Consider the following 14228-nt stretch of genomic DNA (forward strand, 5'->3'; position numbering starts at 1 on the left):
AATTTCAGCGACTCTGAAGGAAGGTTTGATGAATAACGGTTTCAGATCACTTATTTACGGCTTTCGTCGCAAGTGAACTTGCGAATTGAATTATCAACGCACACAGTACAATCAACATCTCATGTTTAGCTAGGTTTTAGCAAAGTGACAAGCAGGTTTACAGTGTGCAAACCAAGCTTCTGGGATCTCACAGTGCAGTGACGCCGGAACTATATTTTCAGTGGGGGGGCTGAAGCAATTTTTTTATTTTTTTATGTACTTCGAAATTTTTACGCTATTAAAATCAGAGTTTCGCTAGAAAGAAAAAAAATCGACTTCTTTTCTATTAACCACGTGCAAAAATCTTTTTTTACCCACTGGTTATTCTTAACTTTAAATTGTGCTTATTATACGTTCATTGAATAAAAAATAAACGGGATGGGGAAGGGGGAAGAAAGAGAATGTGTTGCGAGTGGCCATCTTAGTCAAGATAGGCCGCGTACTATTAAGCAGAAAATAGAGTGAATTTTCAGTGACCACATATTTATTCGCATTTGACATATTATTTAAGCAACAGAATGTTTGGTACGTTTATACAATGGCGCAGAAAACAAGCGTAATACAAATACAAAAATTGCAATACCACAGTACAAACAGCCACGCTATAATACATACATACAATTGGAAATATTGCACACAAGCATCACACTTATCAGTCAGTGGTGTTATTGCTATAGGGGCTTAGGTGGAACCAAAGGTTGCTGCTATCTCCAAAGTTCTTTGATGCCATCCTGTAAAGTTAGGTCTGTTTCTATTTGTATATTGACGCATATAAAACATGACATAAAAATAATGGAAATGCAACAATACGAACAAGCACGCTATAATACATGTATGTATAGTCACGGACAAATGAAACGCGACCAGGATAATATAAACCAGAACACAAATAGCGCGATTTCTCTCCATGCAAGTCACATTGATGTGTGGCCTAATAACAATAACAAAGATGGAAAATGTGGCTTTCAAAATATACCAACAGTGCGCCATTTTTGGACCTCCAAGAACAGCATTTTTCAATTTTGCGTGTTCTTGTTCATAATTTTGTGTTCGCACTTCATGTGACCATGACTGTACATGAATGTCAAAAATGCACAAAAGCAGCAGGCATTTCGGACAGCTAGACGGGACCAAAGGTTGCTACTCGCTCCGCTGTTCTGCTCACAAATTCTTTGATGATGTCCTCTAACCTGAGGGCCGCCGTTCTTTCCTTATGAATGTTCAAAATCAGAAGATGCGACAACCTCTTCTGGGTCATTCGGTTGCGCAAATAAGTTTTTACTCGGCGCAGAGCACTAAAAGAGCGCTCCCCAGAAGCGACCGATGCAGGTATGGACAGCAAAAGCTGAACATACCGCACGACCTGGTCCATTAGCTCGCGAATGTTTTCCGGTTTGCTTTGCAGCATCTTCAAAATGCCCAGGGATGTGGTGGAATCGGCATCGTGTAGAAGAGTTTGTAGAAGCAGAAACTGCGCCGAGAGTCTGCACAGGTCAAAATCTACTGCATGCACTCCCAAAGACGCCTTTAGCCCATCAGCTGTGAACTGAGTTCCCCTTGCAGCGCTGGCTAAAATGCCTTCCAGTTTTACGAGCTGTAACATGCCCGGCTGCTCAAAACGCCGTTGCGTTTCATTCATAATCCGATCGGCAGCAGCGAAATACTCCTTGCGCAGTGCTGCTTTAACGTCGAGTGTAACTGGCTGAACAGGCCTGTCAGTCGCCTCGTACCGCCTAGGCGGTTTTGCCGGCCTGGACACTCGAGGCTCTTTCAGGCATAGGCGTGCTGCAGTTGTGCTCGTGTGCTGCCACAGCTCCTCAAACGCGGCATCAGAGCGCAGCCGAGAGATCGCCTCGCGGAGAGCCTCTGCAGCCTCTTTTGCACCCGCCGCTCGACATGTTGAGCTCTGGAAAGCCCTTGCCAATTCTTCACAAGGGCCGAAGAAAGCTATGGAAATGTTGATCCCTAACAACGTTTCAAATTTCTGCAAAAGGGTGTAGTAACCCCTCAAAATGGCCTTGCTGCCATCTGTCACTGAACCTGGTGTCTCCAAAAGCTCCTTGAGCGTCTCCTGTACCCTAGCGTAGTTGTCAAGAAACCTTTGCATGGACTTAACTCTAACGGTCCATCGCGTAGGGCAAAGCGGCAGTAAATTGTTTGGCCTGGAACCGTTCTCCAAATCTACTTCGCCCCCTGTAGAAACTACTATGTTGGCGTAAGCACTTATGCGCTTTTTGGAGTCGAGGATTACGTTGGAAATATCTTTAACAGTGCTAAGAGCGTCTCCAATTACGTCGCAGCTCCTGCTAGCCTCCTGCAGTACAAGATCTAAACAGTGATTACTGCAGTGGACATTCAAAGAACGCGGTTCGCAATCGCTAATTCTTTTTTGTACACCCGAAAAACGACCGGACATATTTGCCGCCCCATCAAAGCAGTGGCCACGGACGCAGGCGCAAAAGCATGTCCTTGATGGCAGAGTATAGAGTTTCAGCTCTGCTGTCGGGCGCGTTGTACATGCCAATATACTCTTCCCGAAGCTCAAGGGTCTTGCTCTGCACCCACCGCACGCAAAAGGTTAACTGCTCGTCACCATTCACATCCGTTGTTCCATCAGCGATGATACCGTAGAACGGGCTGGATTTCACGTCCTCCACAATCTCTCGCTGTACGGTATGCGCCATAATTTCTATAAGCTCATTCTGCACGTCCCCGCTCACCCATTTGTCCCTCTTAGCCATCCACGTCTTAAGGACCGGGACATCCTCTGATCTCTCATGAAGCAAATCGAGAAAATTTCCATCCAGTTTACCTTGTCCTCTAAGAGCTTGCCCTGTGCGGCAGAGATAGCGCACAGAGCTAACTATGACGCGAAGTACTGCCCTGGCATCCTCCTGATGTTTGTTGCATTGCTGCGAAAGGAGACTCAAAACAGGAATGCCTCTCTGGTATGACAAGTTTAGGCTCACGGAGTCAACGTGAAATTGGCTCTTTTCGTGCGATTTGAACCTTTCGATAGCCTTTTTCCAGTTGTTAAAACCAGTCTTAACAAAAGCTCGCTCCACATTTCTAGTGTTGTCCCCTTTTTTCTTGAAATGTCGACGGCACTCTTGACAAAAGACTAAGTCGCTCTTGCTTTGGTAGGACAGCCAAGAAAATCGCTCAAACCAGCCACGTTGACATGATCTACCTCCTTGGTTTTTTGGGAACCTGTAGTTTTTTGCCGGAAGTGACGGATGGTCGTTCAGCGCTGACTCGTCCTCGCTTGAACTCTCTCTCGAATTTTTGAAGGCGAGCGATTGCAGATTGCTCATTTCGTCCGAGCTGGTTGCTTCTTCCGTCCGGCTAGCAGGCCGCGATGTTTGGGCTTGTACAAATGAAATAAAAGGCATTCATTGCTTCTTCTGTTCCTATTCGGTTTTTAAATCAAGTTTACACTATTTTCCCTAGCCTATGTCTAACAAAAAAATATTATTGGCATAACCGATAGGCATGACCTTAATTTGGATATACTGAAACTACTTACCCGCTGAGCAATCAGTCGACAGTGGTGACAGGTCCGGAGGACGGGCGCTGTCGTCAGGTAATGGTTGTGCAACAACGGCGTTCGTGTTGTCGGTACGGGATGGACCAATTTCTGCAAAATTCGCACCGTCCTTAACTGTCTCAAAATGCCACTTTTAAAATGCAAGAATGTATCAATGAAATATCAATTATTACCATCATGGCCTGTGCCTTGCTCTGCGCGATGACACTGTAGGCCGGGTCTTTCAGAAGAAATATCTGGTAGCGACAGAGAAAAGCGTAGAAGCAAAGAGAATTGTTGAACGGAGGCATTCACACAAACAGAACTCGTGATTATATACAAAAATCTGTGCATTATTATACCTTGACAATCTCTGCTTCCAAGGCATGCACGCTTTGGAGCTGGTAGAAAGAAACCACTGATCTTTCTTTGGGAGCCGGGCATTGCGTGAGGGCTGGGATCAAATAAAAGAGCCGTTAGTTGACGCTGCCCACACCTAACACACGTCGGCATGATCAATGCCCCAGTTCGTTTGGTTTTGTTGCACTAACAGTGCAACATGGATCGAGCTGAACAAAACTCAGCGTTGATAGACCTCTGTCCTGTTTCTTTTTCTGTTTTGAACAGTTTGTGCCCAGTACGAAAGAAAATATAGAGGCCAAATATTTTATTGTATAGAAAAGCGGTGATCCGTAATCCGAGGGCTATATCAATTTGAATAATGGGAACTTAAATTGCATTTGTATTAGGAAATGTCGAGCAGCATGTGGCTGTTATAATATGAGAGCTAGGAAGTATTTTTAATTCGGTAATTCGGGTTCGGGATATTTTATGGCCTATTTAAAAAAATCTGAAAGACAGCCCAAAGGCCCCGAGACCCCCCAAGTGGTGGCTGTCATAGACGTCGACATAGAAACGTTATTTAATGTTTGCAAATAGAAACATTCGTAGCTTGACATTGCTCCCCTCCCCCCGCCCGATTACGAGGTCAGCAGCTACATAGTTGTAATACCACATGAGAAAACGTATTAAAAACATTAACATAAAAACACATATGTGAGAAAATCACGGGATGCTTCGGTGACAAACCAAACTGTTAAAGTTCTCCCACTCGGAGAAAAGAAAATGGCGTACAACAGTGGAATCATAAATAATTCAAGCAAAGCTATTCACATCAGAGAAAAACCAAAATTTGCATGCTACAAACACCTATACAACACTTGCATGGGAGATGTACAACTCGCAAACAATGGAAACGGAAAAAAATAAGAAAGGTGGTAAAGTTAAAAACAAACGCTACATTAGCGACAATGGCGCTCAAACACTACGCTATACATACAAATCAAGCCCATCTTTGAATGTAAGTCGATTTCCACTGCTCATCCAAAGTTTCGGGACAATGTTTTGCATCAAGTGGTCGTCATAATTTGTTCTAGTGGGACGGAGAGTCTAATAATCAGGTCGTCTCGTGTTGTAGGAATGCTCTTTAACGGTTAGGTTGGACATAGTACAAATAGAAAACGTTTCCCGTATTCTTTCAGCAACCCACGCCTTCCATAAACGGTAATTATAGTAATTGTTCGTGTTGACTAAACCAAACTATTTGAACAAAGATCTAGTTGGCTTGTCTGCTGCAACGTTGGGTATAAATCGAACAGCTTTATTTTGCACCTAGATATTGTAGGAATATTTGTAACCGTTGTTGGGCCCCAAACAAGAAAACAACAGTTTAAGTACGACAGGAACAGCCAATAATAAATGAGTAGCTTTGTATTCGTCCGCAATAGGTCACTATTTTTGTAAAGCAATCTCGTTACTCTCGACAGTTTGTTGACAACTTGGTCAACGTGCAATTCCCAAAGCATGTGTTCCCAAACTACTCCTAAGATTTTTAAAGCTGGCTACAATCTCTACAGGACACGCATTTAAAACTAAATATTGGTTTTTATTGACATATTCACCTTTTGCACCAAAAATAACTGCCTTAGATTTTTCAGTGTTATTCTTGAACCCACTGCAACAAGCCCATACGGCTAATTTTTCAACGACCTCATTACCTCGTTGGAGTAATCTCTCGCTAGCCTCTTCTGCGATAAACAAACTCGTGTCGTCGGCGTAAATTACGAACTTCACTGACGGGTCTATCTGCACAATGTCATTAATATAAATATGAAATAAGAGCAGTCCTAGAATACTGCCCTGGGGAACACCAGAACATGTTTCCTGAATATCCGACTTGCAATTGTATTATTGTCACAAACTGGGAACGATGACTAAATTATAATGTAATAAGGCTGAAAGCCATACCTCGAATAGCATAGAATTCCAGTTCATGTGCAAGAAGATTACGATCAAGATTTACGATCAAAAGGAAACAGTCTTCTTTTTCTACATCAAGCGTAAATATCAAATCGTCAAAAGAAATAAAAACAAACATCAAGTAAAATTCATGACCTAGCTAAATAACGTTCGACTTTCTTACCGGGTACCAGCAATGCTCTTTAATGAGAACTTTATATCATAACTTCTTTTCGTTCTCCGTTCACGTCCATCAAGGTATTAGCGCGGATGCATCTTGCTTCTAATAGCCTACAGTATCTCACCGATCTTTATGTAGTAAACTCGATCTAAAAGTACTGCCAAAGCCGTTACATGCTGATTGGAGGAAGTAGAACATAAGATCAGAACAGGCTGTCGCGTCTCAAGAATTAAGGGCAACATGTGGATAAATTCATAAGAACGTCCTTTCCAACGCCTAAATGGAAAATGACGACTATTTTGCTCACAAACTGCGCCAACGGGCCTAGTGAATTTGTAGCGTAGCGTGTATAAGCGACTGATTGTCTATGTCCAAAAAAGGAAGACTAAACAGGCCTACCGAACTGATAATAATTGTAAAGGACGGTACATACCGTAGCGAGCGCAGTCTGCCGGTCCGGTAGTAGGGCCGGTCGCCGTCTTGCCTATTGTGCGAAGGACTAGTGCAGCTTCGCACAAGCTGAACTTGCTTATTTAAACACCTTGTGACCCGCCGCAGGGCCTTTTAATCTGCCCATCGTTTCGTGGTTTCCAACGTCAGAAAGTCTCCGCAAACAATGCTGTCCCATCGGAAAAGTGACAGGTCCCCTCTCTGCTGCACCACCCTCAAAAGAGGGACACGCCTTGGGCGCACTGCAAGACTGCATACCCACAACAAACTTACGCTCAATGCCCTTGCCGGTTAGAAAAAAACGCAGGAAATAGGTGAGGAAGGGGGGGACACACTGCAGCACCTTACAGGATGTTCAACGCCGCCGCGGCATCGTTCGCGCTATTTTCGCGCTATTCTTTAAAGCTAAAGGACCTGGCCCACGTGCGAGCCCTTCCGCCGCCACAATACGCATGCCGCTGGATGCGTTGAGCTAAAGTGCCGCCATACGCGTTTTACATAGAAACACTCCGTTCCTCCCCATTTCAGAGAGCTAACACGCCGTGCACGAACGTGAGGACTGCACACCTATAATGTACACAGAACGCTCCTGCGGTTTCGACAAAGACGTGGAATAGAGGGGAGAAACGGGTGGCACAGAACAACTGTTGTTGGCGCTTCTGCACGGCGGCGCGGCATCGTTTGGCGGCTTATCTTGCCGCCAAACCACCACACATGCCGGTGGGTGCGTTAACCGAAGGTCTTCCACGTGGCTTTTACGATGACGCGCCGAATTCTCCGTACTTTCGAGAGCTATGGTCATCCATCGCAAGAATGGTCGTCTGTCTGCCGCCTCGGCTTCTGGTGCACGGTAACATTGTCCGCTCCGTCGCCCCTTCCGGTGCAACACAAATACGAAATCCTGCTCGCCGGTTTCTCTTCAGTTTCACCCATCAAAAGCTGGTGTACCTCGCTTGCCGCCGTCACTTACTGACAAGCATTACTGATAAGACAGAAAAAGCTCGGCGTCGCCTTTCAGCCTCGGTAGCACTCCTCAAGGATCAATAGCAGTCGTTTCTAGTTTGTCTCCTCCACTCACTCTCAAGCCTTGCTTCCCCCGCCACGGCGTGACGAGTCAATCCCCTTTTCCGACCAGACTGACTTGGAGCTGCGCGCCCCTCTGCCGCTTTCTCGCGCGGGGAGAATGACCCCACCAGGCAATTATCGTCTCTTTGCTGCCGCCTCCTGTGCCTGCGCTACCGTAACCTCGCCACTGGCAGTTAAAGTAAGACACCATTAGCTATTGTATTTCATGCGTTTCCCGCAACACGCCGATGGGGAACGGTGAGTGCTTCTTCGTGGAAAAATACAGAGAAAGAGCCCGGATGGATTTAAATACCCGATTAAAACAGAAAAGCCGCCAGAAGAAGGGGTCAGTTCGCGACCCAAAGGTTCAAACGGCTCGTCTCGTCTCTCTGCTGCCGCCGCCTGTGTCTGCGCTACCGCAGCCTCGCCACTGGCAGGTAAAGTAAGACACAATTAGCCATTGTACTTCATGTTTTCCCTCGACACGCCGTTGGGGAACGGGAGGGCGCTTGTTCGTGGAAAAATACGGAGAAAGAGCGTGGATGGATTTGAATACCGGATTAAAACAGAAAAGCCGCCAGAAGAAGGGGTCAGTTCGCATAGTTATAACCCGACCCGAAGGTTCAATGCACTCGTCTCTTTGCTGCCGCCGCCTCCCTACAAGCAGGTAATGTAAAGCACCATTAGCAGTGGCGCAGCGCACCTACGGGGGGGGTGGGGGGGGGGGTGGGGGGTTCTTATCCACAAGAAGGGAGATCAGCCTCCTCTCGGTGGTGTGTTGGTTGTTTACCAAGGTAATAGTTAACCGCATAAGCGACAGCCTAGATTTCCAACAACCGAGGGAACAAGCCGGCTTTAGAAAAGGACGACAGATCACATCCATGTCATCAATGAAGCAATTGAAAAATCAGCGGAGTATAATAAACCCCTTCACATGGCATTCATAGACTATGAAAAAGCGTTCGATTCGCTAGACACCGCAGCAGTGCTGGAAGCATTAAAAGACCAGGGAATCGAGGAGACTTACATAAGACTCCTAGACGACATATATAAGGGGTGTACGGGCAGGAAAATCCTCCACACGAAAAGCGAAAAGTTTACGATCAGAAAGGGAGCACCAAAATTGTTCACAGCATGTCTGGAAAATATATTTAGGAAGCTTAACTGGGAAGAGGTGGGATTACGGGCAAACGGAGAATTCTTGAGCCATTTGAGGTTTGCGGACGACATAGTCTTGTTCAGTGAGACTGCAGAACACCTGTAAAAAATGCTTCAAGACCTAGTCAGAAAGCTGGGCCATCGGATTAAAGATAAACATGAATACGTCTAAAGTAATGCTAAATAAACATGCTGGAAGCACTCTATTCCGCCTAGGTACCGAAATACTAGAAGAAGTAGAAGATTATATCCATCTTGGACAGGTTGTCAGTGCTGACCCTAACCACGAGAAAGAAATCTGGCCCAGATAGGAATGGGACGGGGTGCATTCGGCAAGCACCCCCAAATATTCAAAATTAAGCTACCTCTATCACTAAAAAGAATAGTATACAACCAATGCGTACTACCGGTGTTGACATATGGGGCGGAAACTTGGCGCCTTACTAAACAATTGGAAAGAAAACTTAGGTCGGCTCAACGAGCCATGGAACGAATAATGATAGGAGTAACACTTAGGGACAGGAAACGAAGCCTCCTGGATCAGGGAACACGCTCAAGTAGAAGATATCATAATTCAAAATAAGAAGAAATGGACTTGGGCAGGCCATGTAATGAGACGAAATGACAACCGGTGGACCACCAGGGTAACTGAGTGGCTACCGAGAGACGGGACCAGAAGGAGGGGAAGGCCGGTAACTCGATGGAGGGACGAAATACGAAAGTTCGGAAGCAAAGAATGGACTTGAACAGCGCAGGACAGGAGCGGATGGAAGTCAATGGGAGAAGCCTTCGTCCTGCAGTGGACTTAAATAGGCCGATGATGATGATGATGATGATGTTGTTGGTAGTGGTGGTGGTGGCAATTATTCCACGTCGCGATGCTGAGTCAGTACAATACCTATTGTAACCCCGCACAAGAAACGTCTGAGACTGCAGGCCTAGGGAGACGAGAAAACAGCTCCCGCTTTTTTTTACCTCAGCGCAAGTTGCAGCCACGCAGACCAGTGTCAGCGTGTCGGTTCGGTAATCCGTGGCTGCAGCTGTCACGTTTTGCGAGTATTATCAACGCAAAATTGGCTACTCTCACGTCAGTGATGGAGCCAAATTTATAGAAACTTGGAGACCGTAAGTTGCGCAAAAAAATGTCAATGAGGCAGGAAGTAGGGGGGGCCGAGCCCTGACATAAAAATGCTTGGGGGGGGCTCTGGCCCCCCTTGCCCCCCCGGTTCCGGCGTCCCTGTCACAGTGAGCACTAGTTGTCTGTTACGGCTGCTCTTTTGACCATTTGCGTTCCTTTTAAAATCTAACAGGTGCCTGCAACAGCGACATGTGTTTGCATTCTTGCGTATAAGATCGCTTACGAACCCTAAAGATGGCAATAAATGATCGAAGTTGCGCTGTTGCAGATGTAGTAAAACATTTCCTTTTTATTTCTCGTTGCGAATCAGCGCAACGGGTTCCCGGTAACTACTTTGTTTTGCAAACTGAATATCGCCTTTGTCTTGGCATTTAATTCTTGAGGATTGGTTAAAAAATGAAATTCTGTGCATTTCCTTTTTTTTTTCGGGAAGAGGGGGGGGGGGGGGGGGGGGGGGGGGAGTCCTGCCAACGTTGCAAGAGCAGAGAGAAGAGAACGCATGTTACGCGAAAAGCCAAACTATGGTTATCAGTATTACTTACAATGGAAACTACACTAGGCATTGTGTTCTGTAGCGGTGAAAAAGCAGTACTTTAACACGTATTTTCAAAATTAATTAAGCCCCCCTTTGATCCGAGATTGTCCAGAAATTGTGGCTCGCCTTTTTCAAAAATGTATTGAAAGCAAGCATTGTGGGAAAAAATTAAAAAAAAAAAAATCAACGAGTCAAGGCACACACTCCTCACACATGTGGGCAACAACGTGCAGTATATTACACGTTTTCTCCTCTTTCTTTAAATTTAGGTCCACCTTAATAGGTTAAGACGTGACCATATTAGGCATTTGGTTATGCTGAGTGAGACACGTTTCTGGACAAGGTGATTCATGTCGGATTTGAAAATGATATATATGAAAATGACACACGAAATGCCACACGACAGACGCAAACTCACAACTGCTTAATTTTACCGAAAAATCCCCCCTAAATACTCTTGCGCATCCATAGAAACGTATTTTAAATAATACGTAAAATTAGCAACTCGATACAGTTGAATAAATGTTTATTCCTCCTCCTCAGTATAAACAACGACTGTCCAAAAATGGTATTTATTTTAGAAAAGGTACGGTAAGGACACGATCACACAGGCGCTTGCTGGTGTAAAATACGTGTCCGGTAATGTATGGGCGATAGCTCAGGGGTCGTGTGCAGTGTAAATGTTTTTGTTTGTTTCTTCTTTCTATAAGGACACAGCGCAGTTTTACAAGGGTGTGGAATTTGCACGCGTATTCACAGGTCTTGTCGCTTCTTACCCGTTTCGCGTATACCAAACTTTTATCCTTTAAATAATCACCACGCCACCTTCAATAAGCACCCTTCGACGTTCCCGAAACGGCAGACGACTGCACTCAGCAATAGGAAAAGTGCAATGTGTGGAAGCAATGTTCACACTCAAGCAGTGACCACGGCGAAGATGTTCCGTGGAATTCAGTGAGCGCATTAACCCTCAACGGCCACTGATTATTGTGTTTCTAGAGGAAATGCGCAAGCAGAGGTAACTATGTCATTGCTTACTGCCAAACGAGCACACATATTGGTTGTTTTGTCGTGTGCAGCACGCGTCGTGCGCCGCACGCAACGTGAAAAAGCAGACGACGCGAGAGCGCCATCCACACTAGGAGCGGTTCGTCCCGCCGCCGCCAGGGGCCGACTCTGTTCGCGCTCGGGGCGAATAGCGGTGGCGCTGTGCTGCTTAACTCTCAAGGATGGTAAAATCAGGCAACGAAAACTGCACGTCCCTCCTTTGCCTGTCCTTGTTTGGCGCTGTTAGCGTTTTTCGGCGGTCGCTCGCTAAGGGGTCAAGGTGAAAAGGGAAAAACGAGGGGGTTAGGTCCCGGTGGGAAGCGCGGCCACAGTTGCTCTGTTCCTACGGCACCTGTTGATTGGAGCAGTTATTTTTGTTTACAAATGCGCGGCCTGGGAACGCGTAGCTGCTTCAAATTGTTTTAGGGGAAGCGGTGGGGGCTGCTCACAATGCATGCACTACGCGCGCCGAAGTCGCTCTTTTCCGGTCTTAAGCAGTTTCCATAGATGCATGTCGACCATGCTCTGGAGTCATATCGTGAGCGGAACCGCTCATTTAAACGATCGCAGTTAGTTTACGTGATTCGCGTCAAATTGACTGCATGGTTTGTGTCAACCACATGGTTTTATTAAGCTCCCGTTTTGAAACTTTTTGCTCAGGTTTGGTAGGGCTATGTCTTCGTGCTGTCCATTTACAAGTGAGCATATAGCCCCACCGTGCAGGTTGTGGCCATGGGTTGTTAATCGATCGGACATCATAATTCCCAGTCGAACGCGTGTGACGCCTTGTTTCGCCTCGCATATTCTGTCGAACAGCGCTGGCATCTTGCTGCTGGAGGAGCGTTTTGCTTTCGAATGGCAACTCGCGATGCGCTGCTTCTCGTTTATGCCACCGTGTAATGATGAAGCTGACGACGACGGTGAATTTCGGTGGTTATTGTTCTTCCCCTACCTTCATCTGCTGTTTACTGGCGGGGCGACCACTCCTCGCTAGCAACTTGTGCCGAGTTTAAGCTCGCACTGTGGAAGGCCTCGTGAAAGGGCCGTTTTATATGATGAACGGCAACGCCAGATGTTGGGTTTTTACCTTTAGCTTGCGTCTTGGAACGTCTCGTAAAACATGTTGCTTGCCCATAACGACGTACGCCACCACATTTTTTATCGATAGCTCTCAGCTTCATCAGCGCTTCTCGAACCAAGAGCTGCAGATTTCCACTGTGCAACCAACGCACCAACACGGGAATACAGTGACGTCAGTGCAAGCTATCACGCCTCCGAAAATCCTGTCTGCAAAGTTTGTTTTCGAGGTCACAATTAAAGCACGCCAGAGCAGTTGGACAGTGCTGTAACGGCTGCCAAGCACCGGCAGCAACTTGGTGCACTGCGGCCGTCGACTGCGAGCAATACCGGGCCGCCGCTCCAAGCCTCCAAAACACATACACATACACTGTTGGGACTGAGCCATCCCAGCTCAGTCACTACTGTTAGAGTGAACTAGAATATTCTAGTTCACTCTACTATTGTTGCGACTTGCCCTGCCCAGTCCGCTATCGACGCTGCGCAGACCATAGCGACGAAGTAGCCGAGCTGACGGTTATTTGAAGCGGAATTTATATACAATATATGCAAAGGTAGCAAGAGCGTTACATGGCTAAGACAAGCGCGATAGCACTTCTCAACTCAGGGCCTTCGACGAGATGCCGCCACACCACCGCTGCTTCCGGGCTGGTTTTTTACCCCCAGGGTTCCGTTGCAGCCGCGTCCAGTTCCAATGCCTCCAGTCGGAGCTATCACTGGGCGCATTATGAATCTGGCGAATGGAGGCAAAGCGATTGCGTCAGCCGAACTGCCACGACCGGGAAAGGGAAGGCGACTTTGCGGCGGTGTCTCCAGGCGCTACTTGCTGCATGTCTGCGGGGATTAGTTCGTCCCAGGCATGACTTGGTCCAGCCGTCGCGATGGGAAAGGGAGAGCAGACTCGGCGGCGCCTTTCCCGCCAAGTCACGGCACGTCTGACGCGGGCGGTTTGACCTAGGCGCGAATCAACCCCGCCATCGGCACGTCGCCAGGTGCAGTGAATTTGTGTCGGGCGCTCTGGCACAACACACACACGTATACAAAAATGAGTGGTCAAAGTCAGACCCGTTTAGGGGGCTCTTAACGGAAATGAACATAGCAGCGCGTAGCGCCCCTGTCGTGTCCCTTTCTTTTTAGCCCTGAACTGCCCATTAAAAGAAAAACAAATCGGCTCGTTTTTTGTGCTGATGGTTCAGTCATGCAATATTTTTGAATAAATGTGACCAGTAAAACACGTATTGAAAGAAATTTGTACTGGATGCGTCAAACCGCTGAAGTTCACGGTTCATAGATTTGCGGGACGTCTTATTTGGGGACACCTCATAGTTAGCCGACACAATGTAAAAGGCCCTCACTGCTGCAGGTTCCCCTTATGATGATGATGATTAAGTGGTAGCCTCTTTGTAGCGGAGTGATGACGTGTCATCTCATAGGGACCCCCCACCGCATCCTCCCCCCTCCCTTCGCCGCTTCGAGGCGCACTCCAGGTCTGCCCCCCCCGGAAAAATAAGAAGTCTACGCCACTGCCTCGAGGTGCACATTGAGGCGAGATGTGAATCCAGTACATCCGGACATAAGACATGCATTGCCCTGAAAAAATGTCTTCCCAACAATACGTGTCTAGAGGTGAAGCCGACCTTAAAGGGATCGGTGTAAGCTTGGTTAATATCAGCTGTATTTGACACGTTGTGTGTTGCACAGTGAACCACGGCCA

The 14228-nt window shown here is 46.8% G+C and overlaps 1 protein-coding gene and 1 long non-coding RNA gene across 3 annotated transcripts; both read right to left on the reverse strand.

The window, feature by feature from the left end:
- Window positions 1-934: 934 nt before the first annotated feature.
- On the reverse strand, window positions 935-1992 carry LOC144139135 (uncharacterized). The gene has a single exon (XM_077671587.1). It carries the CDS (start codon window positions 1676-1678, stop codon window positions 1160-1162), a length of 519 nt encoding a protein of 172 aa, XP_077527713.1. The 5' UTR covers window positions 1679-1992; the 3' UTR covers window positions 935-1159.
- A 601-nt stretch (window positions 1993-2593) lies between these two features.
- On the reverse strand, window positions 2594-6522 carry LOC144138014 (uncharacterized). 2 transcript variants are annotated; one of them, XR_013315800.1, is made up of 5 exons: window positions 6478-6522; window positions 3928-4019; window positions 3760-3822; window positions 3566-3676; window positions 2594-3406 (listed from the first exon to the last, which is right to left on the reverse strand). It is a non-coding gene; the product is annotated as an uncharacterized LOC144138014 (long non-coding RNA). The 2 variants fall into 2 exon arrangements; XR_013315799.1 differs by lacking the exon at window positions 6478-6522 and having other exon boundaries at window positions 3928-4699.
- Window positions 6523-14228: the final 7706 nt, after the last annotated feature.

This window comes from Haemaphysalis longicornis, unplaced genomic scaffold, assembly GCF_048455015.1.
Source record: "Haemaphysalis longicornis isolate Haplotype H1 unplaced genomic scaffold, Haemaphysalis longicornis Haplotype H1 scaffold_5, whole genome shotgun sequence".
Classification (NCBI taxonomy): Eukaryota; Metazoa; Arthropoda; class Arachnida; order Ixodida; family Ixodidae; genus Haemaphysalis; species Haemaphysalis longicornis.